Source organism: Phacochoerus africanus, chromosome 1 (genome assembly GCF_016906955.1).
Source record: "Phacochoerus africanus isolate WHEZ1 chromosome 1, ROS_Pafr_v1, whole genome shotgun sequence".
Classification (NCBI taxonomy): Eukaryota; Metazoa; Chordata; class Mammalia; order Artiodactyla; family Suidae; genus Phacochoerus; species Phacochoerus africanus.
Window position 1 is genome coordinate 277,397,104 of NC_062544.1, and position 26,383 is coordinate 277,423,486.

At 41.9% G+C, this 26,383-nt stretch overlaps 1 protein-coding gene across 2 annotated transcripts in view; it reads left to right on the top strand.

The window, feature by feature from the left end:
* Nucleotides 1-26,383, top strand: part of ITSN1 (intersectin 1) — a 235,828-nt gene that overhangs the window by 109,219 nt on the left and 100,226 nt on the right. For both annotated transcript variants that reach the window (XM_047795839.1, XM_047795833.1), the window contains exons 10-16: nucleotides 3,107-3,244; nucleotides 5,070-5,185; nucleotides 9,455-9,717; nucleotides 10,809-10,958; nucleotides 11,046-11,186; nucleotides 20,301-20,388; nucleotides 20,527-20,666. In XM_047795839.1, the coding sequence (XP_047651795.1) occupies nucleotides 3,107-3,244; nucleotides 5,070-5,185; nucleotides 9,455-9,717; nucleotides 10,809-10,958; nucleotides 11,046-11,186; nucleotides 20,301-20,388; nucleotides 20,527-20,666 (1,036 nt within the window). The remainder of the gene's footprint in view (nucleotides 1-3,106; nucleotides 3,245-5,069; nucleotides 5,186-9,454; nucleotides 9,718-10,808; nucleotides 10,959-11,045; nucleotides 11,187-20,300; nucleotides 20,389-20,526; nucleotides 20,667-26,383) is intronic.

The following is a 26,383-nucleotide window of genomic DNA, read 5'->3' on the forward strand; positions in this document are numbered from 1 at the left end:
AGAAATAAATTAAAAAAAAAGAAAAATACGGAAGTAGAGAGATTAATAAATGAATTCTCAAGAACGCATAACACAGTTTAAATAAGTCTTAGCTCACGTCTAGCCCTGGTTCTTCCCTCCTCTTTTCAATTATTTTAAGCTAAATCTCAGTCATTATATCATTTTCATCTGCATGTATTTCAGCTTATATCTCCAAGAGACATAGGGATTTTTTTTTTCCTACGTGACAGTAATACCAATAATCCCCCTAAAGTGTTTAATAGTTGTTCTTATTAAGCTAATCAGATAGTGTTTACGTTCCTAGATTGCCTCATAACTTTAAAAAATTGTTATTTATTTTTTATTTATTTTTTTTTAGGGCAGTGCCCAAGGCATGTGGAGATTCCCAGCCTAGGGGTCGAATTGGAGCTAGAGCTGCCAGCCTACGTCACAGCCACAGCAACACTGGATCCAAGCCGCCTCTGCCACCACACCACAGTTCACAGCAACAACCGGATCCTTAACCCACTGAGCGAGGCCAGGGATCCAACCTGAGCCCTCATGGATGCTAGTCGGGTTCATTACCACTGAGCCACAATGGAAACTCCAGGATTCTTTACATTTAATTGTTGACTAGGATGGTTTCTTCAGGAGCGTGTATCTCACAGCTGTCAATTAGCCATTGATTCTGCTTGGAAAATGAACCTGGTCTCTACTATAGGGCGTACCTGCTACGTTCGTGATTTTGCTGCAGGCACATTGATGGGGCTGTTTCATAAGTGGTCGAATGCCAGTGCTGCTCTTTTTGCCCACCCTGGTCCCTTCTGCTTTGTATTAAAGGGTCTGCCTTTTGCAACAGAATAATAGTAGATCAGTTAACAAATGTCTTGCATCTCTGACACATCCAGATGTCTTTAAGTCTGGGTGTGTACGTATCCTAGGGCCATCTGAAATAACAACTGAAGACCTAGCATTTACGGAGAGTGGGTTGTTCTCATGGCACTAGACCACTATGAAGTATTTAAGATTCTCATTTATAACCTGCCCTCTTTGGAAAAACTACTTTAGTCTTCTGCTGGCATATTAGATTCTTCTTCCACACAGTAAAAATACGTAAGGTTAATGTGTACAGCCATTCTTTAGACAAGTATGGGAAAAAAACAAATAGGAATTCCAGGAGTTCCCATTGTGGTACAGCAGAAACGAATCCGACCAGGAACCATGAGGTTTCAGATTTGATCCCTGGCCTCACTCAGTGGGTCAAGGATCCGGCGTTGCCGTGAGCTGTGGTGTAGGTCGTAGGCGTGGCTCGGATCTGGCATTGCTGTGGCCGGGGTGTAGGGTGTAGGTTGTAGGCCGGTGGCTACAGTTCCAGTTCGACCCCTAGCCTGGGAACCTCCATGTGCTGTGGGTGAGGCCCTAAAGAAAGACAAAAAAGAAAAAAAAAAGGAATTCCACCTTCTTTTTGATTGAATTTTCCTAGGAGCGGGCAGTGGTAGGGGCGTGGCAAGGAGAAAGAACAAGGTAAAACAGGCAGGGTTTTCATTTGTGGTTCAGTTCTGGCATCAGGAAAAGGCAAAGCCGGAGGGGGAGTTCCCATCGTGGCTCAGCGGAGAGGAACCTGACTAGTATCCATGAGGACGCAGGTGCAATCCCTGGCCTCGCTCAGTGCATTAAGGATCTGGCATTGCCATGAGCTATGGTGTAGGTCACAGGCACGGCTCAGATCTGACGTTGCTGTGGCTGTGGTGTAGGCTGGCAGCTACAGCTCTGATTTGACCCCTAGCCTGGGAACCTCCATATGCTGCAGGTACAGCCCTAAAAAGACAAAAAAAAAAAAAAAAAGAAGAAGAAGAAGAAGAAAGCAAAGCCAGAGGGACACAAAGGAGATCAGTGGTTACCAGAGGCTGGGGGCAAAGGAATCAGTGATTGTAAAGAGACATGGGGGAATTTGGGGTGGTGGTGAAACTGTTCTGTATATTGTAGTAGTTACACAACGGAATGTGTTTGTCAAAACTCGCAGCGTTGTATTCTTCCAGAAGGAGTGGATGTTACTGTATGGATATTGTACCTTTAAAAAAAAAAAGTATGCCACCTGAAGAATTTCACATTAAGGAGGAGTTTGATTTATGGCCTCAGTAAAGTCAGTTGCCCAATGTAGCATCTGTCCTGTTGGCCTTTTAGAGAACTATTTGTTGTCGTGCATCCTCTTCTGGGGTCCAGAAGTTGTTAGGTCACGTCACATTGTTGGACTTGCTAGACAAATCTGTTTACTCTCATTAGCTGCTAGGACAAGTCGGTTATGAAGAATTACGGTGATTGAATCCTAAGATTAAGGAGCAGAAAACATCTTGCCTCTGTGGCTGGAGGGTGTAAAGGTCCACCCTTGTGGGCCTTAATCAGGGATTCGGTCCAATAAGCTGAATTTGGTCTGCACCTGTTTTTATAAATGAAGTTTTATTGCAAGAACAACCATGCCCATTCATTTACTGATATACTGTCTATGGCTACTTTCCTGCCACAGCAGCAGAATTCAGTGTGGTAGAGATTGCGTGTTCTGCAAAGCTTAAATATTTACTGTCTGACCCAATAGTTTGCAGAGCAAAGTGTTTAAAGACGCACATGGAATGTGAGTATGATATGTTTTAAGTGGGGTTTTAAGGTTGAGAAGCATGTAATTATAATCATGCTTAACATCTATTGAATCCTGAACCCTATCCCAACTCTATGGATTGTCTCATTGTGTCTTTGCAACAGTGGTATGAAGTAGGTACTATTTTTCTAAACGGAGGCGCAGAGACACTCAGTTGGCCTGCCATCAGAATAAGAAAATTGAGCATTGAAATCACTCATGAAGGAGTTCCGTCCTGGCACAATGGAAACAAATCTGACTAGGAACCATGAGGTTGCGGGTTTGATCCCTAGCCTCGCTCAGTGGGGTAAGGATCCGGCATTGCTGTGGCTGTGGTGTAGGCTGGCAGCTACAGCTCCGATTGGACCCCTAGCCTGGGAACCTCCCTATGCTGCAGGTGTGGCCCTAAAAAAGACAAAAATAAAACAAATCACTCATGAAGAGTAAAGATGCATTTTCATGAAACGAGGTTACAATTACTTTTTTGCCGAATAGGAATCTTTCTGACATTGATCAAGACGGAAAACTTACAGCAGAAGAATTTATCCTGGCTATGCACCTAATTGATGTAGCTATGTCCGGCCAACCACTGCCACCAGTCCTGCCTCCAGAATACATTCCACCTTCCTTTAGGTAAGGAATATTTGGCTCATAAAAGAAATCGTGTGCCGAGTATATGAATTTCAAGCCTGGCTTTCTTGGCTGTGTCTTATCGTCGCTGTTCATTCCTGGAAAGTAAATGAACTCTCCGTGAGTTCATGAACATCTTGTGTAGGTTTTGTGCCAGTTTTTGCCTGTTCTGTTCTTTAAAGTACTTGCTAGTAAAACAGTCAAGTAAAACCTTGACTGATGTTGGTGATATTGAAACCGTCCATATAATCAACGCTCAGCAAAAATGTGAGCCGTTAAAGTGAAATGGTATCAACCTGCACATAGAAAATAAAGCAAGGAGATTCTGCCTGTGAATTCTGCATATTCCAGAGGTAACAAAATACTGGCAATGTAGACTTTATAAGCAGAAAGATAACTAAAGAAAATGTTCCTGATCTGAAACACAGTCATGTCAGGAAGATGTGCTCTCGTGGAGACGTCAAGACAGTAGATCAAGGTCCAGCCAGGAGGAGTCCTCGGTGACTGGTATCCTCCGCCTACGTGCAGCCCTCCTGGACAACTGCATCTCAAGGCTTCAACTTAAAAGGCCAATTTGGGGAGTTTCCCGTTGTGGCTCAGTGGGTTAAGAACACGACACAGAGTCTGTGAGGATGTGGGTTCCTTCCCTGGCCCTCACTCCATGGGTTAAGGATCCAGTGTTGCCATAAGCTACGGTATAGACCGCAGACGTGGCTCTGATCCCTCTTTGCTGTGGTGTAGGCCTCGGGTGCAGCTCCAAATCGACCCCCAACCTGGGAACGTCCATATGCTGCAGGGGCAGTATAAAAAGAAAGAGGAAAAAAAGACAAATTTGAGATCTTACAAGTGCAAAGCAGAGCAATAAAAATACACCTAAGAATTTCTGTCCTACTTCCTCAAATGTCAGGAAAGCCTGGGGGGGTACGTCCCCATAAAAGTAAGAGAAACGGAGCCATCCCCATCAGCAAGGACATGGTACAGGGCAAGCTGAGAAAGCAGTGACTGGTTGCTGGGCACTTTGTCCATAAGATTGCACAGCTACAAGAATCACTACAAGAGATACGTAACATGGGAAGCAGATGAAAAAACATAAACAGAAAATAGGTAGATCAGGTCTTTTTTCCCAGGCTAGGGTTCGAATCAGAGCTTCAGCTGGTGGCCTACCCCACAGCCACAGCAACACGGGATCCGAGCTGCGTCTGCAGACCTACACCACAGCTTGCAGGCACACTGGATCCTTCACCCACTGTGCGGGGCCAGGGATGGACCCCGCTTCCTCGAGGATACTAGCCAGGTTCGTTACTCCTGAGCCCTGATGCGAACTCCAGGAGGATCCGTTTAAGAGAGCAAGGTTAATGGTGTAGAGTAAGTGATTTGTTTTACACACAGTTCATGTGTTTGTTAAGAGGTAAAGTGGAGAGACTTTGTAAAGAGAGACGCTTCTCCCCAGCTGAGCTGCTGCTCTTCCTTTGGAAGAATTAAATGTCCTTAGAGGGTTTTGGTCATAACAGCAAACACTATGTCCCAGGTGCTGCTCGAGCCACTTAGTGATTATTCACTGATTGAATCCTTTGCAATTGCCCTAATTTTGGTGATGATTCGCTACATTTCGACAAGTTTGGCAGTCAGTCTGATGCTCAGATATTCATTTAAAAAAATTCTCAGTAAATAGAGAAGACCAAATCTTTTCTTCATTAAACATGAAATTTGCTCCATTGTATGTGGCATAATCTTTACAGTTTTTTTTTTCTTTCATAATTTTCTCAATTTTACCTAGACATCCTTATGTGAATTCATGGTTTGTTTTTTTTTTTCTGCACCATTACAGAAGAGTTCGATCTGGCAGTGGCATATCTGTCATTAGCTCAACATCAGTGGATCAGAGGTTACCAGAGGAACCTGTTTTAGAAGATGAACAGCAGCAACTAGAAAAGAAACTACCTGGTGAGAAAGTCTTTATGTTTGAGTTATAGCATAATAGAGATTTTCTGTTTTCTGTTTTCTTTCTTTTTTTTTTTTAATGGCCCCAAGTGCAGTACATGGAGGTTCCCAGTCTAGAGGTTGAATTGGAACTACAGCTGCGAGCCTACACTGCAGCCACAGCCACTTGGGATCTGAGCCTCGTCTGCAGTCTACACCACAGCTTGCAGCAGCATTGGATTCTTGACCCACTGAGAAGGGCCAGGGATCAAACCAATGTCCTCATGGATACTAGTCAGGTTTGTTTCCTCTGAACCACAAGAACTCCAGATTTTCTGTCTTTTAAGGCAAAGATGGAGGTAAATATAAATTTAGCTTTTGACATTCTTTCTCTGCGCCTTAGTCAGAAAGGAGCCACTTTTAATACACTTTTGGATTTGAATATATGTGTAGAAATAAGAACATTTTGTACTGTGCCAGTGCCCCCTTGCACTAGTTTTTAAACTGAAATCCTATCATTTACCCCATAACAAAAATTTTATAAATGTTATCTCTAAAACACTCAAAATTGGTAAGCCTTTAAAGTGGTCGCTTAAACACCACCAGTGCAGAAGGCAGAAATGTACAGTTGCCTACTGTTTTCTCATGTTGTTATAATATTAGAAGATCCTTGATAACAAGAAGCTCTTTTAAATGTAATCTGAACCTAATTTAAATGATCCTCATTTATAATGATAACTTCATCGTACGGTTAAATATTCTATGGTAGCTTTGAATTAGTAATGACGAGATTATAAGTGATACTGAGAAGCACCAGTCAAATTTATTATGGAGTCTCTTTAAATACTCTGTCAGTGTCATTTTGCTGCATTTAAAGTGCTGGGGGTGTGCAGCGTTGGTGGTATAGTGGTGAGCATAAAGTGCTGGGGTCGGGGGGAGTTCCCGTCGTGGCGCAGTGGTTAACGAATCCGACTAGGAGCCATGAGGTGGCGGGTTCAATCCCTGCCCTTGCTCAGTGGGTTGACGATCCGGCGTTGCCATGAATTGTGGTGTAGGTCGCAGACGCGGCTGGGATCCTGCGTTGCTGTGGCTCTGGCATAGGCCTGTGGCTACAGCTCTGATGAGAACACTAGCCTGGGAACCTCCATATGCCACGGGAGCGGCTCCAGAAAAGGCAAAAAGACAAAAAAAAAAAAAAGTGCTAGGGGATAATTGATCTGCTCAGAACACTGGTTCTCCTAGTTTCCTCAAAATTACTTTTTGTTCACTACAGACTCCTTACTGAAAACATTCTTTGTGCAAGTGTGTGGAGTACAGAGAAGAATGTAAATGTCAATAATACTTGATCCGTACACCCTAGAAGGTTGTAATACAACTGAGGATTTAAGACATTCATATAAACAATCATCAGAGCAGTATATATGGATGATAAATTCCTAAAGACAGAATTTTGGATGCACAGCAGAGCTTAGTTATGTCTGGTTGGCACAGACTCAGAAACACCTATGCAATCAAATCTCTATGGAAGAGGTCACAGTTGAGTTGAGATTTGAAGAATAATAGGGTCTTCCATGCAAGTGGAAAGGAGGAATATTTCAGGTTTTTTTTTTTTTTGTCCTTTTGTCCTTTTTTAGGGCCACACCCATGGCATATGGAAGTTCCCAGACTAGGGGTCAAATGAGAGCTGTAGCTGCTGGCCTACACCACAGCTCATGGCAACGCTGGATCCTTAACCCACTGAGCGAGGCCAAGGATGGAACCCATATCCTAACGGATGCTGGTCAGGTTTGTTACTGCTGAGCCACAATGGAAACTCCCACAGTTCAGGTTTTTAATATTGGGAATAAAGTCTTAAAGCAAATAAGGACAAGAATCCTTAGAATTTGGAATTTTCTTTTTCTGTTGGTGGAAGACATTCCATTAAAATATTTCAACAGGATGTGGCATTATTAAAGTTTTTGGTTAGTGCATTCTTTCTTTCATCATCCATTTATTATGCGCACCACAAACAGGGTCAGACTTTGAAATTAAAAACCTATAGAGGGACTTTCAGTTTTGTTTTATAAATTGAGGTAAAATTCATTAACATAAAATTGATCATTTAAAAATATACAATTCAGGGAGTTCCCGTCATGGCTCAGCAGTTAACGAATCCGACTAGCATCCATGAGGGTTCGGGTTTGATCCCTTGCCTCGCTCAGTGGGTTAAGGATGTGGTGTTGCCATGAGCCGTGGTGTAGATTGCAGACGTGGCTTGGATCTGCATTGCTGTGGCTGTGGCATAGGCCAGTGGCTACAGCTTGGATTGGACCCCTACCCTGGAAACCACCATATGCCTCGGGTACGGCCCTAAAAAGACAAAAAATAAATAAAAATAAAAATGTATAATGCAGTGGCTAAATCAGCTTGGGCTGCCCTAGTGAAATATCAGAGTCTGGGTGGCTTAAACAGCAGAGATTTCTTTGTCACAGTTCTGGAGGATGGGAGCTAGGATCAGGGTGCCATCCATTTCCGTCCCTGGGGAGGCTCAGCTTACTGACTTGCAGGTGGCAGCATCCTCACTAGGTCCTCACGTGGCCTTTCCTCCGTGTGTACACATGGAAAGAGAAAGGGAGCTCTCTTCCTTTGCTTAGAAGGGCACTAATTCAAAATGAGGGCCCCATCCTCCTGACCTTATCTTAACCTGAATTGCAAAGATCCCATCTCCAAATAGTGACCCACTGGGGATTAGGGCTTCAAAAGATTGATTAGTGGGGTGGAGAAGAGTCAGTCTAAAACAGTGGCCGTACCTGGTTACTCTCCATTGTCCTTTGTCCCCACCCTTTGTCAATCACCAGTTTATCTCCTCTGAGTATTTCATACAAATGGTATCATGCAGTCGGTGAGCTTCTTTCACTTAGCATAAGGTATTTGAGATTCACCCACATTGTAGCATGTATCACTACTTCACTCCTTTCTCTGGCTGAGGGAACTGTCAGTTTTAAGGTGGCCGAGTGAAATGGATATCACCTCCTCTGAAGTCACTCAAGGAGCAAGGAGAACAAGAAAGCGAAACATGCTCGCCATCCTCAATCTCTCATCCTTAACTACAGTGTGTAAGAAAGTTTGTCCCAAGCAGTGAAGGCCAGACAGGAGTGTGGGAAGAAGCCAAGAAAGGATGCTCTCAGCTCCACATCTCAAGACAAAGTGTGAAGTGACAGTTCTTGAAATAGATTGGAAACAATGCGAACACCGTGCTCTGCAGGCTGGCCGTGGGAGCTTCCCTTGTCTGGGGCTGGCTCCAAGGAGAAGCAGATGAAGCAGACACAAAATTGAGTAGACACGGCTGAAAACACAGTAAGGGACGTGGAGGATGGAATTAAAAACAAGTAAAATAAAATGTATCGAAACAGTGTTAGCAAGGATTAGAGAAAAAAAATAATTGGCCCAAGGCTAGGTCTAAAATTCATAATTGGTGTTCTCAAAGAAGGAAGCTGAATAATGGGTTAGAAAAAAACAATTTATCGAATGTCCTCTGTAACGATGAGGGCACAGCCTGCTCTGGAGTGTGAAACAAGGATACATACCTTCCTACCTCTGCCTTCAGGAACTGCATTGTTTGTTAAAATTGAGGACAGATCAGCACAGTTTTAAGCAAAGGAAAAAGAGGTAGAAAGGGAGAGATTCGTGGTACAGAAGAGATGGGGTTAATTACTGAATCAAGGTCGTAGAAAAGGGAAAGTGTAGAGTAACAGGGACGGCATGGAGATTGGGAGTTTTTTTTTTTTTTTTAATTCTTTGCCTTTTTTTTAAAGGGCCACACCCGCGGCATATGAAGATTCCCAGGATAGGGGTCCAGTTGGGGCTATAGCTGCTGGTCTACGCCGGAGACACAGCAACATCAGATCTGAGTCACATCTGCAACCTATACCACACCACAGCTCACGACAAGGCCAGGTTGTTAACCCACTGAGCAAGGCCAGGGATCAAACCGCAACCTCATGGTTCCTAGTCGGATTTGTTAACCACTGAGCCACAGTGGGAACTCCTGGAGATTGGGAGATGATTCTGGAAACCGTGTTTGGTGTTTTGAGCACCGCCATGGGGTGTCCCCCTGGAGCAGGGAGGATATAAGCAGGGGGTTGGGTCAAGGGCATTTTCACAGCGCTTATCATTGAGGGCACACGTGGAAGCTTAGGGAGTTCTGGTTTGCATTTACACTACACATATCAAATATGCCATTGAGTTTTTCCTTTGAAAATCGCATGTCGAAAAGCAAGGCTTTTCATAATTGTGCTGGCTCTCCTTGTGAAGTAACCTTCGAAGATAAGAAGCGAGAGAACTTTGAGCGTGGCAACCTGGAACTGGAGAAGCGGAGACAGGCGCTCTTGGAGCAGCAGCGCAAAGAGCAGGAGCGCCTGGCGCAGCTGGAGCGGGCGGAGCAAGAAAGGAAGGAGCGGGAGCGCCAGGAGCAGGAGCGCAAGAGACAGCTGGAGCTGGAGAAGCAGCTGGAGAAGCAGCGGGAACTAGAACGGCAGAGAGAGGAGGAGCGGAGGAAAGAAATCGAGAGGCGAGAGGTGAGCCGCTGCGGGGGGCGGGGGGGCATGTGTGCTCTCTTGAGAGTCCTTGAAGTAATATATTAATGCAGTCTTTTTTTTTTTTTTTTTGTCTTTTTGCTATTTCTTGGGCCGCTCCTGCGGTTCCCAGGCTAGGGGTCTAATTGGAGCTGTGGCCGCCAGCCTACGCCAGAGCCACAGCAACGCAGGATCCGAGCCGCATCTGCAACCTACACCACAGCTCACGGCAACGCCGGATCGTTAACCCACTGAGCAAGGCCAGGGACCGAACCCGCAACCTCATGGTTCCTAGTCGGATTCGTTAACCACTGCGCCACGACGGGAACTCCTGCAGTCTTTTTTTTTAACATTTGGTAGTTTTAGTTATTCACGAACGTGTGTCATCACTATGTCATTAACTCACAGAGAAACTCTTGGCGTTCCCGTCGTGGCTCAGTGGTTAACGAATCTGACTAGGAACCGTGAGGGTTGAGGGTTCGATCCCTGGCTTTGCTCAGTGGGTTAAGGATCCGACGTTGCTGTGAGCTGTGCAGATGCAGCTCCGATCCTGCGCTAGTGTGGCTCTGGTGCAGGCCAGCGACTATGGCTCCGATTGGACCCCTAGCCTGGGAACCTCCATATGCCACGGGTGTGGCCCAAGAAATGGCAAAAAGACCAAAAACAAAAAAAAGAAGAAACTCGTACCCATTAAACTGTCACTCCCATTCCTCCCGGCTCCTTGCCCTTGACAACCGCAAATTTACTTTCTGTTCTTCCAGACTTCCCTATTCTGTACATTTTGTATAAATGGAATCATATGAGATCTGACCTTTTTGGGGGGGCTGTGTTTGCAGCATGCAGATGTTCCCAGGCCAGGGACCGAACCTCTGCCACAGCAGTGACAATGCCAGATCCTTAACCTGCTGAGCCACCAGAGAACTCCCAGGAATACTCTATTTATGGAAATTTTTTTTGCTTTTTATAGTGAAAATTTCTTATAATGTTTAATAACATCCCATCCCTGAAAGAATAGACTCCACTAGATGTAACATTTATTAAGAGACATTGTATAGAATCAGAACTGAAAAATTAATGAATTGTGTATGTCACAGGCTGCAAAACGAGAGCTTGAAAGGCAACGACAACTTGAGTGGGAACGGAATCGAAGACAAGAACTATTAAATCAAAGAAACAAAGAACAAGAGGACATAGTTGTGCTGAAAGCAAAGAAAAAGACTTTGGAATTCGAATTAGAAGCTCTAGTGAGTCCTTTGGTTATGCTTAGGGATTCGACTTTGCATGGAACCATTAAGGTGCTAATGATTCTTACTCTTTTTCATTTGTTAAAGAATGATAAAAAGCATCAACTAGAAGGAAAACTTCAAGATATCAGATGTCGATTGACGACCCAAAGGCAAGAAATTGAGAGCACAAACAAATCTAGAGAGTTGAGAATTGCTGAAATCACCCATCTCCAGCAACAATTACAGGTGAGAAAATACGTCCCTTAAAAGCTTGTTCTCTGATTTATTTCATTCAGTTATTCACTTAACAAACATCAAGCATCTACCAGGCTCTGGGAAGCCCAGATGAAGTACACAAGGTCCTTGCCCAAAAGTAGGCTATCTAGGAACTCTGTACACTTGCTGAGATTGCTGCATGCCAGCTCAGTGCAAGCTCTGGTAGGCAGTGAGGGTCCAGCAGTGGACAGCATGGAGCTTACCTCTCTTTGCAGAGGAGACAAGCACTAATAAAATAAGACAAGTATGTACTCTGTTAGAAGTTGAAAAGTGAGAGTTCCCGTCGTAGCTCAGTGGTTAACGAATCCAACTAGGAACCGAGAGGTTGCGGGTTCAATCCCTGGCCTTGCTCAGTGGGTTAAGGATCTGGTGTTGCTGTGAGCTGTGGTATAGGTCGCAGACATGGCTCGGATCCCTCGTTGCTGTGGCACTGGTGTAGGCTGATGGCTACAGCTCCGATTAGACCTCCATATGCCGCGAGAGCAGCCCTAGAAAAGGAAAAAAAAAAAAAGAAGTTGAAAGTGCTCTAGAGAACAAGTGGGAGAAAGGATAGAGAGTCCCTAGCAATAAAGAGGGCTCTGATTTTAAATAAGGTGGTCAGGACAGGCCTCTCTGTGAGCATGCTATATGGGCAAAGACTTGAAAGAGGTAAATGGCTGGACCTTGTGGGTATCTGGCAGAGCATGTTCTAGGTAGGGAAACAGTTACACAGAAGACCTGAGGCCATAGCTGGTCTCTGGGATGCCAGTTACCCCGTGGTGGGAGCAGGTAGGGGCTGGATCACATGGGACCTGCAGTCCACTCCTGGGACTTTGGCTTTACCATGATAAGCCAAGAAAGAAGGGCAATTAAGTATGTGAGGGGGATTTTCAGAGATATACATGCATAGAGAATAGTTGAAGACACAATGGAGTATGCTTAAGAGATTCTGCTTTCATTTTATTACTTATCCACCCTTGACCACCAAGCTGCTATAATATCTCTTGGTTTGGTTTCAGGTGTTGAGCTGGGGGGCATCAAATCCATGTAGATATTCTTCTGCATATCATCATGAAAGATGATCAGTTTTGAACATTGTGACTTTTTCTCAGCCCGATGTTTTTGAGATTTATCCATATTGTGCAGTGTGATCAGTAGTTTGTTCCTTTTCATCACTGAATACTATTTCCTTATTTATCCCCTCACCTGCTGAGTGACGTGTAAATTTTTTTTCCAGTGTGGGACTTCTATGAATAGAGCTGCAATGTGTATTTATAGGTCTTTATGTGGAAATGTGTTTTATTTCTCATGGTGAAATTTAGGAGTGAAATTACTGTGTCATGGAAGTATGGGCTTAACTCTGTCAGAAACGATCAAACTTTCCAAAGTGGTTGTATCATTTTACATTCTCACCAGCAGTGAGTGAATGCTTCAGTTGTTCCCCATCCTTGTCAACACTTGGTATTGTCATTCTTTTTAGTTTTAACATCTTTGATGGGTGTGTGATGGCTCATGTGGCTTTAATTTGCATTTCCCGGAAGGCTAATGCTGTTGGGCATGGTTTCATGTGTGGATTAGCATGTATCTTCCTCCATGTATCTTTTGTGACCAAATCTTTAGCTCATTTTTTCTTGGTTATCGTATTATCAAAGTTCTTTATATATGCTTATAAAAATCCTTTCTACACTCTGTTCCATCCCATTGATCTATCCTTTCACTAGTATTTTACTCTTTTGATAATTTTAGTTCTCTAATAATTTTTTGAAATCAAGTAGGGAGGGTTCTTCAATATTTCTCTTTCTCAGAGTTCCTGTTGTGACACAGCGGAAACAAATCTGACTAGTATCCATGAGGATGCAGGTTCAATCCCTGGCCTTGCTCAGTGGGTTAAGGATCTGGTGCTGCTGTGAGCTGTGGTGTAGGTTGCAGATGCAACTTGGATCTGGCATTGCTGTGGCTGTGGTATAGGCCAACAGCTACAGTGCTGATTGGACCCCTAGCCTGGGAACCTCCATATTTCTCTTTCTCAAATTATTTTGGCTATTTTAGGTCCTTTTACATTTCCACATAATCTTTAAAATCAGCATGTCAGTTTTTAGAAAGGTACTTAGAATTTTTATTAGAATTCCATCCAATTTACAGATCAATGCGGGAAGAGTTGACACTGTAACACTATTGAGTCTTATGGTATCTCTCAATTTTATTTGGCTGTTTTACATTTCTTGCAGCAGTGTATTGTAGTTTTCAGTGTACAAGTCTTCCACAAGTTTAGCCCTAATGATTTCAAAGTTTTCTGTCTTTTTAGGGCCATACCTGGGACATATGGAGGTTCCCAGGCTAGGGGTCAATTTGGAGCTGCAGCTGCCGGCCTATGCCACAACAACGCCAGATCTGAGCCACATTTACAGCCTACGCCACAGCTCATGGCAATGCTGGGTCCTTAACCCACTGATTGAGGCCAGAGATCGAACTTGCATCCTTATGATGGGTTTGTTACCACTGGGCCACAGTGGGAATACCATAATTATTTCAAAGTTTTTGATGCTATTGTGTATTACATATTTTAATTTCAGTTTACAGTTGTTTGATGCCGGCGTGTAGAAACAGAATTCATTTTTATATATTGACTTTGTATCTGAGATACTCCTTAACTCATTTATTCTAATAGCTTTATTATAGCTCCCTTAGAATTTCTACATGCATAAACATCATGAATAAAGATAACTTTATTTTAGAGTTCCCCGGTGGCTCAGCAGTGAAAAGATCTGGTGTTGTCACTGCTGTGGTTTGGGTCACTGCTGTGGTGCAGGTTTGATCCCTGGCCCGGGAACTTAGGTATGCCATGTGTGAAGCCGAGAAAAAAAAAAAAAAAGGTAACTTCATTTCTTATTTTTCAATCTGTATGCCTTTTATTTCTTTTTTTGTCTTGATCGTATTGATCATTGCGTTGATCTGCACTCATCACAACCCCCAGTACTATGCTCCGTAGAGGTGGCGAGAGTCTTGTTCTTGATCTTGGAGGGGGAAACATTCAGTCTCTTGCCACGAAGTATGATGTTAACTGTAGGGTTTTTCATACATGCCTTTTTTCAGGTGGAGGGACTGCCATTTTGTTCCATGCTTGCCGAGAGTTTTTATCATGAATCGGTGTTGAAATTTTTTTTCCCTGCATCTATTGAGATGTTTATCTGTTTTTTCTCCTTTATCTTATTAATATGGTGATTGGCATTGACTGAAATTTGAATGTTAAACCAACCTTCCATTCTTGGGGTAAGTTGCACTTGGTCATGATATATGAATCTTCAAGAAATATTTTACTGAATTCAACTTGGTATTATTAGAGATTTTTTTTTTTTTTGTCTTTTTGCTTTCTCTAGGGCCACTCCCACAGCATGTGGAGGTTCCCAGGCTAGGGGTCTAATCAGAGCTGTAGCTGCTGGCCTATGCCAGAGCCACAGCAATGCCAGATCCGAGCTGTGTCTGTGACCTACACCACAGCTCAGGGCAATGCCAGATCCTTAACCCACTGAGCAAGGCCAGGGATTGAACCCGCAACCTCATGGTTCCTAGTCGGATTCATTAACCACTTAGCCATGACAGGAACTCCTAGAGATCTTTTCATTTAAACTCCTGAGTGATATTAGTTTAGTATTTTCTCATAGTGTCCTTGTCTAGCTTCGGTATCAGGTTCATAAATAAGAAAATAAGCTGTATTCTTTTCTCCTTTATTTTATAAAACTGCGTGACATGGTTGTGTTCCCTTGATACCCCTCGGGCACTGGTTCCAGGTTGGCTGTGGGTGCTTGTCCTTTATATACAATGGATAGGACAGTAGTCCTTCTGTATTTGTATATTTGGGTTGAAATTTGATCCTAGGCTGATGGACTCTGGATATGATGGTCTGATTGTAGTGGTAGTTGCCATTTATTGAAGGCCTGGCATGTGCCAGGTCTGCTCAGTACCTAAGCCCTTAATGTGACTATTTAATAGAGGCCTACAATGATCTGGTAAGGGCACTACCATTGCTCTTGTGTTATAGGTGAGAAAGTGAAGGGAACATTCTAGACTCAGTTTCTAGCATTCGATTTCCAAAGGGGACAGGAATCCAAATTTCACCCTGGGCCTGCCTGACTTCAAGACTTCCAACCTTAACACTGCATTGCCTCCTTAGCTAACCTCATCAGCTTCTCTCTTAAAATCCTATATATTTCTATATAAACTTTCTCTCACCTCCTGGAATAGTTTCAAGTTCCAAGTTCAGTACACTTGGTTGGCATGTACACATGTAACCAACCCTAGGATTTGGAGGGCTGAATGTACTACAGCATTTTATGTAAGGGACTTGAACACCCTCGAATTTTGCTATTGAGGGGATCCTGGGACCAGTCCCCCTTAGATACTGAGGGGTAACTGTGTTTCTTCTTAAATTTTTGGTGGCATTTACTAGTGAAGCCTTTTGTGCTTGGAGCTTTCTTTTTGGTGGGACTTTTAATTGCAAAATTTATTCAACAGATACAAGGCTATTCCAGTTTTCTGTTTCTTCTTTAGTCTATATGGATAATTTGTGTCTTTCAAAGAATTTGTCCATTTCAAGTCTGTAGTATCTGTAGTGATGTTACCTTTTTCATTCCTGAGGCTGGGAATGTGTATCTTTTGTCTCCCATTCCAACTCCTCCTCTCCTTCTTCCTTCTTTCCTTCCTCTCCCTTCCCTTCCTTCTCCTTCTTTTCATCAGTCTAGCTGGGAGCTTATTGGTTTTGTATTTTAAGTAAGCTTTTGGTTTTATTGATTTTTTTTTTCTTCGTATTTCATTTACTTAGGCTTCTTACTATTTCTGTCCATCTACTTGAGTTTAATTTGATTTTTTTTTCTAGCCTCATAAGCAGGAAGCTTAGATTATCAGAAATGAAGAAAGTTCCAAATTCAATAATATATAAACATTTTAAGCTATAAATTTCCTTCTAAGCATTGCCATAACCATGTGATGCACATTTTAATATGCTGTATTTTTATAGTCAATCAGTTCAAAAGCTTTTTTTGATTGCTTTTTGTCATTTATTTGATGAGTAATTCAGAATTATGCTATTTGGTTTCCAAATACGTGGATTTTTTTTCCAGTTGTTTTATTGACTTTTGATTTATTTATGGTATGATCTTTGAACATACTCTATGTGATATTCATCCTTTTTAATCCTTTTAAGTTTATTGAGACTTATGGCTCCTCATGTGATCTGTCTCAGTTGAATATTCCATATGCACTTTAATAATGTGAACTCCGTTGAAATTGGGTAGGGTATCCCCAAAATGTCAGTGGATCAAGTTAATTCATGGTGTTGTTCATATCTTCTTTGTCCCTACTGATTATCATTGCAGTCCTAATCAATTTAAGATATTAGGATAGGACATATAATGTTTAAGTATCAGAAGTTCACTGCTTGAGATTGTTTGGAAATACTTAAGAATGCATGCACCTTTTAAAAGTATATTCTTCTATATGATTCACACTCATCTTTATGTGTCTTGCATTGACTCTAAGAAGTTTCGTAAAATATTCCCTTGGAAAATTGAGGAGTGAAGGTCATGTGTTTATTTATTATCTCATCAAATGCTATTATGTCCAAACATAATATTTTTATTATTTAAGATTGATGCTGTGTTCAGTTATTGATAGTAAAGTGTAAATCAAGATTCCTGAAAAAGTAGTGAAGTGAAAAATAATAATATGGTTTGAAGAAAGCCAGTACATAGTAGGCAGGGAGATACTTTTCAGGAATTAGCGGATTCTTGCTATGCATATGAGTCACGTAACTCTTCCTATTGCTTTGACCTATTTTAGAAACTTAGGTTGTACATTTAAAAGTAATGTTTATGGGGAGTTCCCGTTGTGGCGCAGTGGTTAACGAATCCGACTAGGAACCATGAGGTTGAGAGTTCGATCCCTGGCCTTGCTCAGTGGGTTGATGATCCGGCGTTGCCATGAGCTGTGGTGTAGGTCACAGACTCGGCTCAGATCCCGCGTTGCTGTGGCTCTGGCGTAGGCTGGCGGCTACAGCTCCAATTAGACCCCTAGCCTGGGAACCTCCCATATGCCGCAGGAGCGGCCCAAGAAATTAAAAAAAAAAAAAAAAAGTAATGTTTATATAAATAAAACAATCTCAGTGATCTGTGCCAGGTTTCATCTTTTTTTTTTTTTTTTTGCTTTTAAGGGCCACACCCGCAGCATATGGAAGTTCCCAGGCTAGGGGTCTAATCAGAGCTACAGCTACCAGCCTACACCACAGCCACAGCCACACCAGGTCTGAACCACACCTGTGGCCTGTACCACAGCTTACAGCAATGCTAGATCCTTAATCCACTGAGCAAGGCCAGGGATTGAACCTGCATCCTCATGGATACTAGTCGGATTCGTTTTCACTGAGTCACGACGGGAACTCCTGAGGCTTCATCTGCATACTTCATTGTTTGTCCTGGTTTAGGAAAGAAACTTTGAAGCTGGGGTAGGGATCTTGCCTTAATTCAGCAATTAGAATAAGAGGAGAATTTCAGTTGGTTATGCATTTTGGGGAAAATGATCTGATTTGTATGTTCTGCTTTGTCCATATTTGGGTGGATGGGAAGGGCTAACGTGTGTCTGTGTGGATTATTCATATGAGAAGATGCTTTCACGTCTTCCCCACTGAGCTGTGTCTCTGTGCTGTTCAGGCATATAGTACGCAGAGATCTATTACACACACGCCAGTCTGTATCGCATGGTGGTGGTTCCAGAGAGGACTGGTTCTTAGCCTCTCGTGGAAGGTGGTATTTGTTTGTTTGTTTGTTTTCTTTGGGGAGACGCACCTGTGTCATATAAAAGTTCCCAGGATAGGGGTTGAATTGGAGCTTCAGCTGCTGGCCTACCCCACACCCACAGCAATGCTAGATCCAGGCCATGTCTGTAACCTTTACACCTCAGCTCTCAGCAATGCCAGATCCTTTAACTCACTGAGCAAGACCAGCAATCGAACCTGTATCATCATGGATAATAGTTGGTTTCTTTTTTTTTAGTCTTTTTAGGGCCACACCTGAGGCACGTGGAAGTTCCCAGGCTAGGGGTTGAATTGGAGCTGTAGCTGGCAGCCTACACCACAGCCACAGCAACGCCAGATCTGAGCTGTATCTGCAACCCATACCACAGTTCCTGGTAACTCTGGATCCTTCACCCACTGAGTGAGGCTGGGGATCGAACCTGCATCCTCATGGATACTAATCGGATTCATTTCCGCTGAGCCACGACAGAAACTCCCATCAGTCAGGTTCTTAACCTGCTGAGCCACAACAGAAACCCCCCCAAGTTTTTAATTAAGACATTTTTATTTTTTCAACCTAAAAGTTAATACTTAGAGATATTTTTCTTAAGGTAAAAATAAAAGTCACCTGTTCCCTAGTAAAGGCTGGAAAACCTGACCTTTGCATAAAATGTGTAAAAACTGTATTGAATAATTTCAGCAGAACGTAGGCAAATACAGTTGCTTCTCAAGTCACCCATGAAAACTCCAGACAGCCAGCTGAGATCCTAATTATTAAAAATCTCTTTTTTGATTTCTGTTTCCAGCTTCAGGTTTCTGTTAATCCTCAGTTCAACCCCATTAAGGATCAAAGTTCAGGACAGAATAGTTCCTGTGTAAACTACTGAGTCACTGTACAAACACTGAGGTCACCTCGTTTGCATTTGATCCCAATGCAATTGGGAGATTATTCTCTTGTCTGCTGAGTTGTACTTTGGGTTCATTTTTTAAAGCTTATAAATAGGCAGTCAGTCAACAAAAAAATCAGGAGAGCTATAACTGTTTTAACTTTATTTCAGTGAAAAGCATTTGGCAAATATTTGATTCCTTGGCAGGAAAACAAGAACCACCCTGACCAGTGAATAAATGCAGCTTCACCATAGAGGATTTGGGATGTGATTAGGAGTCTTTTTTTTTTTTAATAATGATTTTTATTTTTTCCATTATAGCTGATCTACAGTGTTCGATTTTCTTTTTCTTCTTTTTTTTTTTTTTTTGGCTTTTTTGCCATTCCTAGGGCCACTCCGACGGCATATGGAGATTCCCAGGCTAGGGGTCGAATCGGAGCTGTAGCTGCTGGCCTACACCAGAGCCACAGCAACACCAGATCCGAGCCACGTCTGCAACCTACGCCACAGCTCACGGCACGCTGGATCCTTAACCCACTGAGCAAGGCCAGGGATAGAACCCTCAACCTCATGGTTCCTAGTTGGATTCATTAACCACTGAGCCACGACGGGAACTCCTCTGTCAATTTTCTACTGCACAGCAAGGTGATCCAGTCACACATACAAGTATATATTCTTTTTTCTCACATTATCATGCTCCATCACAAGTGACTGGACATAGTTACCAGTGCTATACAGCAGGATCCCATTGCTTATCCATTCCAAAGGCAATAGTCTGCATCTATTAACCCCAAATTCCTAGTTCCTCTCACTCCCTTCCCCTCCCTCTTGGCAACCACAAGTCTATTCTCCAAGTCCATGATTTTCTTTTTTGTGGAAAGATTTATGTGTGCCGTATATTAGATTCCAGATATAAGTGAAATCGTACGGTATTTGTCTTTCTCTTTCTGACTTACTTCACTTAGTATGGGAGTCTCTAGTTCCATCCATTTTGCTGCAAATGGCATTATTTTGTTCTTTTTGATGGCTGAGTAGTATTCCATTGTTTATGTGTACCACATCTTTCTAATCCAATCATCTGTCGATGGACATTTGGGTTGTTTCCATGTCTTGGCTGTTGTGAATAGTGCTGCAGTGAACATGCGGGTGCATGTGTCTTTTTCAAGGAAAGGTTTGTCCGGAGATATGCCCAAGAGTGGGATTGCTGGGTCGTATGGTAGTTGTATATTTAGTTTTCTAAGGTACCTCCATACTGTTCTCCATAGTGGTTGTACCAATTTACATTCCCACCAACAGTGTAAGAAGAGGGTTCCCTTTTCTCTACACCCTCTGATTAGGAGTCTTTGAGAGATGAGAAAACTGCCTGCCTGGACTTTGGATCTAAATGTGGTCATTTTTTCCATCATTCATTGCTATCCTCTCTTTCTCTCCTAGGAGTCTCAGCAAATGCTTGGGAGACTTATTCCAGAAAAACAGATACTCAATGACCAATTAAAACAAGTTCAGCAGAACAGTTTGCACAGTAGGTGTTTTATTTCTAAAGTTGGCATTTTCCTTTTTTTACTGGCAAGAACTTCCTTAATTGAAAGGACAACATGACAAACCATTTTTCCTAACTGCCAGGTTGTTTTTCTCATCTTGCAATGTTTTTCTCAAACAGGAGATTCGCTTCTTACCCTCAAAAGAGCTTTAGAAGCAAAAGAACTAGCTCGGCAGCAGCTCCGAGACCAACTGGATGAAGTGGAGAAAGAAACTAGATCGAAACTCCAGGAGATTGATATTTTCAATAATCAGCTGAAGGTAACAGTTCTGTGTTTGCCTACCTGTATGTGCTAGTCTTTAAGTTTTCTAACTGGCTAGATGATTCGTAGGTATTTGATCCCAGGCAGAAGCATTTATTACGCAGGTTTGTCGGCCTTTATGAAAGCCTTCACAGTTATGGATGAACATTAAGCAACCTTAAGTTGAATTTTTCTCCTTTAAAATATAAAAGTGAGGAGTTTCCGCTGGTGGCACAGTGGGTTAAGAATCTGACTGTACCTGCTTGGTCTCTGCAGAGGTGGGTTCCATCCCTGGCCCAGCGAGATGGGCTAAAGGATCTGGCGTTGCAGCACCTGCAGCACACGTGGGTCGCAGCTGCGGCTAACATTCGATCCCTGGCCCGGGAACTTCCATATACCATGGGTGTAGCCATAGATATATACATATATTTATGTTGGATACAACTTTGCTAACTTACAGCTGAATGAGTGGCCCCAACATGATGTCTGTCTTTTATCTGAATTCCATTTTTACGTCTCCATCTTTCTGTCTATTGAAAACTACATCAAGTTGAATTCCAAAAGCTAGGCTCTAAAAGCTTCATCTTTCTTATGTTCTTTGAAGACTGCTTAAAAAGGAACTGTTTTCTCTTCTAAAAATAAGAGTTTTTCTGCCACTTCTTACCTTCAGGATTGTCCTTAAATATAGATCTTTATCTTGTTACCTCACATTTTAAAATTTTGTTGTTTAAGGGAGTAACTGCTGTTGTCTCTGAGGCAGAAGTGGTGTTTGGTTTTGCCATATTTGCACAGGAAAACTCAGGAAAATGTCAAGGCTGTTAGGAAATGTAGAAGTGGTTAGATCACAGCCTTTTCTGATTTGGTGTTTTTGATTTAACTTTGCAACTTTATCACCTTAAGGATGATTATTATCTTTGTAAAAAAAAACTGGAATGCAAACAGATTATTTCCTATCAACAGTGATCATATAGTTTAGATTTAAGTAGATATTGGCATTTTTAATCAATTATGTTATAAAAATCAGATTTTACACTTCTCTCAAGTATTTTCTTTTTCCATTGTAAATCCTTTGTACTGGATTCTGGCCAGTTTAGCTTTTGATACTAAGGAAAAGTTAAAATCCTATTCGTCATTAGTAGAAATAGAAAAACAAAAGCATATTTGAGATTTTTAGTTGACTTTTGAATTGAGATTCTAGGCCAAATTGTCTAGACATTTGAGTTTGAAGTATTTGTACTAAGTTGTTGTGTTTTTTTTTTTTTTCCAGAGTAGTAAGTAATGAACTCAGTTGTACAATTCCAGGGAAATGATCTTAAGGAAAATATTACTCGAGCCAACTTAGTGTTTGGAGGTTTTTTTTTTTTCCCTTGCTTTCATGATTACAACGAAATATGTATTTTGTATGTATGTGTGTCTATTATATATATATTTGTTTCGTATTTGTACACATATGATTGTGTGTCATGTGTAAGTATTGGAAGTACAGCTGTCATTCCTCCATCTCAAGAATAAGTACAATAGAAATGCTCACATTAACTCGCCCTGTGACTTTTCACTGTTTCAAGCAAAAAAAAGATGGCACTGCTGCAGCTTGTCATCCTTTTTGATAGTCTCGGAATACTGTTGGAATATAAATTGTTCAATATTCTGGAATCTTCTGAGTCCAGGCAGTAGTCCAGATTTCTGTCTTAATCTTAAGATTTCTTCCTCTAAAAGTTCAGATTTTTTCTTTGCTTTTTAGTGCGGCACCCGCCGCATATGGAAGTTCCCAGGCTAGGGGTTCAATTGGAGCTGTAGCCGCTGGCCTGTGCCACAGCCACAGCAAAGGGGGATCCGAGCCACGTCTGTGACCTACACCACAGCTCATGGCAATGCTGGATCACTGACCCACTGAGCGAGGCCAGGGATCGAACCTGCATCCCTCATGGATACTAGTATTCGTTTCCACTGTGACATGATGGGAACTTCCCAGATTCTTAAGTATAAGACCCAAAACAAGGTTCACATATTAGAAGATGATACTCTAGTGGGTGGTTTTTGATAATGGATGGGTGATGTACAGATTATTTTGGCTGTTAAATTAGAGTTGTCATTGCTAAAGAGAATGCCCTTAAAATGTGGTGAGAATCACTGTATATAATTGACTAATGCTGCCTTCAGTATTCGAGAGTTGCTTATCCAAAGGATAATTTTTTAGACCTTTCTTACACGAGCCCCTTTTCCAAATATACTTCTTATTTATTTATTTTTAAAATTTTATTTTTTCTATTATACTTGATTTACAATGTTCTGTCAACTTCTGCTGTACAGCAAAGTGCCCCAGTCATTCATATGTGTATGTATGTATACACACACACACACATACACACACACACACACACACACACACGCTTTTCCTCATATTATCCTACATCGTGTCAAATATACTTATTTTTTTTTCCTCTACTTTTTTTTCCATTAGGATCAAATTTTCAATGGGACAGAACTACTATCACTCGAGTTTTATTTTATTTATTTATTTTTGTCTTTTTGTCTTTTTACTGCCTCACCCGTGGCCTATGGAGGTTCCCAGGCTAGGGGTCAAACTGGAGCCACAGCTGCTAGCCTATGCCACAGCCACAGCAACGCCAGATCCGAGCCTCATCTGTGACCTACACCATACATAGCTCACGGCAACGACAGATCCTTAACCCACTGAGGGAGGCCAGGGATCGAACCTGCAACCTCATGGTTCCTAGTTGGATTCGTTTTTGCTGCACCACTACAGGAACTCCTGAAATATACTTATTTTTAAATAAAAATATTTCTTTTGGAGTTCCTGTTGTGGCTTAGCAGGTTAAGAACCCAGCTAGTATCCATGAGGACGTGGATTTGATCCCTGGCCTCCCTCAGTGGGTTAAGGATCTGTCGTTGCCGTGAGCTATGTATGGTGTAGGTCACAGATGAGGCTCGGATCTGGCGTTGCTGTGGCTGTGGCATAGGCTAGCAGCTACAGCTCCAATTTGCCCCTAGCCTAGGAACTTCCATACGCCGCAGGCACAGACGTAAAGAGAAAAAAAGAAAAACTGTATTTCTTTCTGCTATAATTTTTATTTTAGCTTTCCATTATTACTCTAAATCAATGTGTAGAGTGAAGAAAATCACAAGCCGGTGTAGGTGTATTGTTTTGTTATTTAAAACTCACGTGGGGACTTAGTGACTATATTTTGTTACCTTATGGTTATTATTTCTAGTATTCTTCTCAAACCTGGTGAAACCAAAACAGAAATCCTTATGCTGAAGAGTCAAAAGATTTATAAATTGATTGAGACAACTCAGAGGCACATTTATGATTTAGCCCCTTAGGTATTTCCTGCCTAATTTTCTTTGCTGTAGTCACATTGGAGAATGTGGGTTTTTTTGTTTTGTTTTGTTTTTCTGACTGTGGAGCATGTATTCATTAGCAACTGTAATTTCTTGTAAAATGAGCTAGGCCAGGAGAGCCAGCATTCTGAGCCCTTGGGATTTCTTGCCTGCCTCCTTTGGTACAGCAGTGCCTTTGCAGCATCCTGACTAATGATGCAAAAATTGCTTCTGCCTTGCTGAGAATGTTCAGGACAGCTGTCTAGTCATTCCACACATTGCATTTGATGGTGTGGGAGTTCCTGTCGTGGCGCAGTGGGAATGAACCCGACTAGAAACCATGAGGTTGCGGGTTTGATCCCTGGCCTCACTCAATGCGTTAAGGATCTGGCATTGCTGTGAGCTGTGGTGTAGGTCCTAGACGTGGCTCGGAGCTGGCATTGCTGTGGCTCTGGCGTAGGCCGGCAGCTGTAGCTCCAAGTGGACCCCTAGCCTGGCAACCTCCATATGCCACGGTTGTGGCCCTAAAAAGACAAAAGACAAAAAAAATTGTTTTTGATGGTGTGAATTTGCTTTATCCTTAACTTTCCTCTCCCCAAAGGCAACCAGCCTGGAGAATACAGAAAAGAAATTAAGACCTAGTTTTGTTTTATATTCATAGAGATTGGTTCATCTAGAGGAAGTTTAATTCACTCATTTATCAGCCACTGTGGTGACATTGGAGAAATACCTCAAAGAATGCAAGGTATACTTCCTGATTGTGGTCCTAACACTGACGAATCTGGACTAAAGAATGCACAGTTTTATTTTATAGAATGCAAAGTTTTATTTTATTTTATTTTATTTTATTTATTTTTCTTTGTGAGCTTTTCTTTTTTCTTTCTTTTTATTTTATAATGATTTTTCTTTTTTCCATTGTAGCTGATTTACAGTGCTCTGTCAATTTTCTACTGTACAGCAAGGTGACCCAGTCATGCATACACATAAACATTCCTTTTTCTCACATTATCATGCTCTGTCGTAAGTGACTAGATATAGTTCCCAGTGCTATATGGCAGGATCTCATTGCTTATCCATTCCAAAGGCAATAGTCTGCATCTATTAATCCCAAGCTCCCAATGCATCCCACTCCCTCCCCCTCCCCCTTGGCAACCACAAGTCTATTCTCCAAGTCCATGATTTTCTTTTCTGTGGGAAGGTTTATTTGTGCCATATATTAGATTCCGGATATAAGTGATATCATATGGTATTTGTCTTTCTCTTTCTGACTTAACAAATTTTTATTTTATTTTATTTTTATTTTTTAATTTTGCTCTTTTTTAAGGGCCACACTAGCAGCCAAAAGTTTACACCTATATTAAATTAAATATTTAATATTAAACCCATATTCACTTAAACCTGTGTTCAATGGCTGGCTCCATAAATGAGGCTTACATTTCACAGAAGCCAACTCTCACAGTTTTTTTGGTACAAAACTGCTTATAATAAGCCATTCACTTCTTTCGGTGCACACTCAATGTCACGTCCAGTTCCTTAGATGTAATGTCATGTAGGGAACAACAGCACCTACTTTAGTCCAGATTCGTCAGTGTAGGACCATGATTAGGAGGTATAATTGTATTTGGTTTTCTGGGATGAGAAAGAATTTAGAGAGTAAATATTCCTTTTCCTTTTTTTTTCTTTGCTTTCTTTCTTTCTTCTTCTTTTTTTTAACATGCAGTCTGGTTTAGTCCTATCTACCAGATGTCTAGTGCAGATTCACTCTTTTGAGAATCTCCCCTTTTGGAGTTCCCGTCATGGCGCAGTGGAAACGGATCCAACTAGGAACCATGAGGTTGTGGGTTCAATCCCTGGCCTCGCTCAGTGGCTTAAGGAGTGAGCTGTGGTGTTGCTGTGAGCTGTGGTGTAGGTTGCAGACGAGGCTCGGAACTGGTGTTACTGTGGCTGTGGCGTAGGCCGGCAGCAACAGCTCCAATTAGATCCCTACCCTGGGAACCTCCATATACCACGGGTGTGGCCCTAAAAAGACAAAAGACAAAAAAAAAAAAAGAGAGAGAGAGAGAGAATTTCCCTTTTTTTCTTCAGTTAATCAAGAATTACACTGCTGCCTCCTCACCTGATATCTGATACCCAGCCATGGAAATACTCGAGTCATTAATTAAAGAGGAGAAAAGTACTTTTGCAGTTAGATTAATAGATATTTGTTTCATACTGGTAGCAACCTATTGAAAATATACGGCATACTTAAGGTGTTCTGGTCAGGTGTCATTCAGGGCTATGGAACATGAGGTCTCTAGCATTTTGGACCTTTACATTTCTTTCTGATCGCATGGAAATTGAGGGCTCATCCTATCCTTTTATTTATATATTTATTATTTATTTATTTATTTTTTA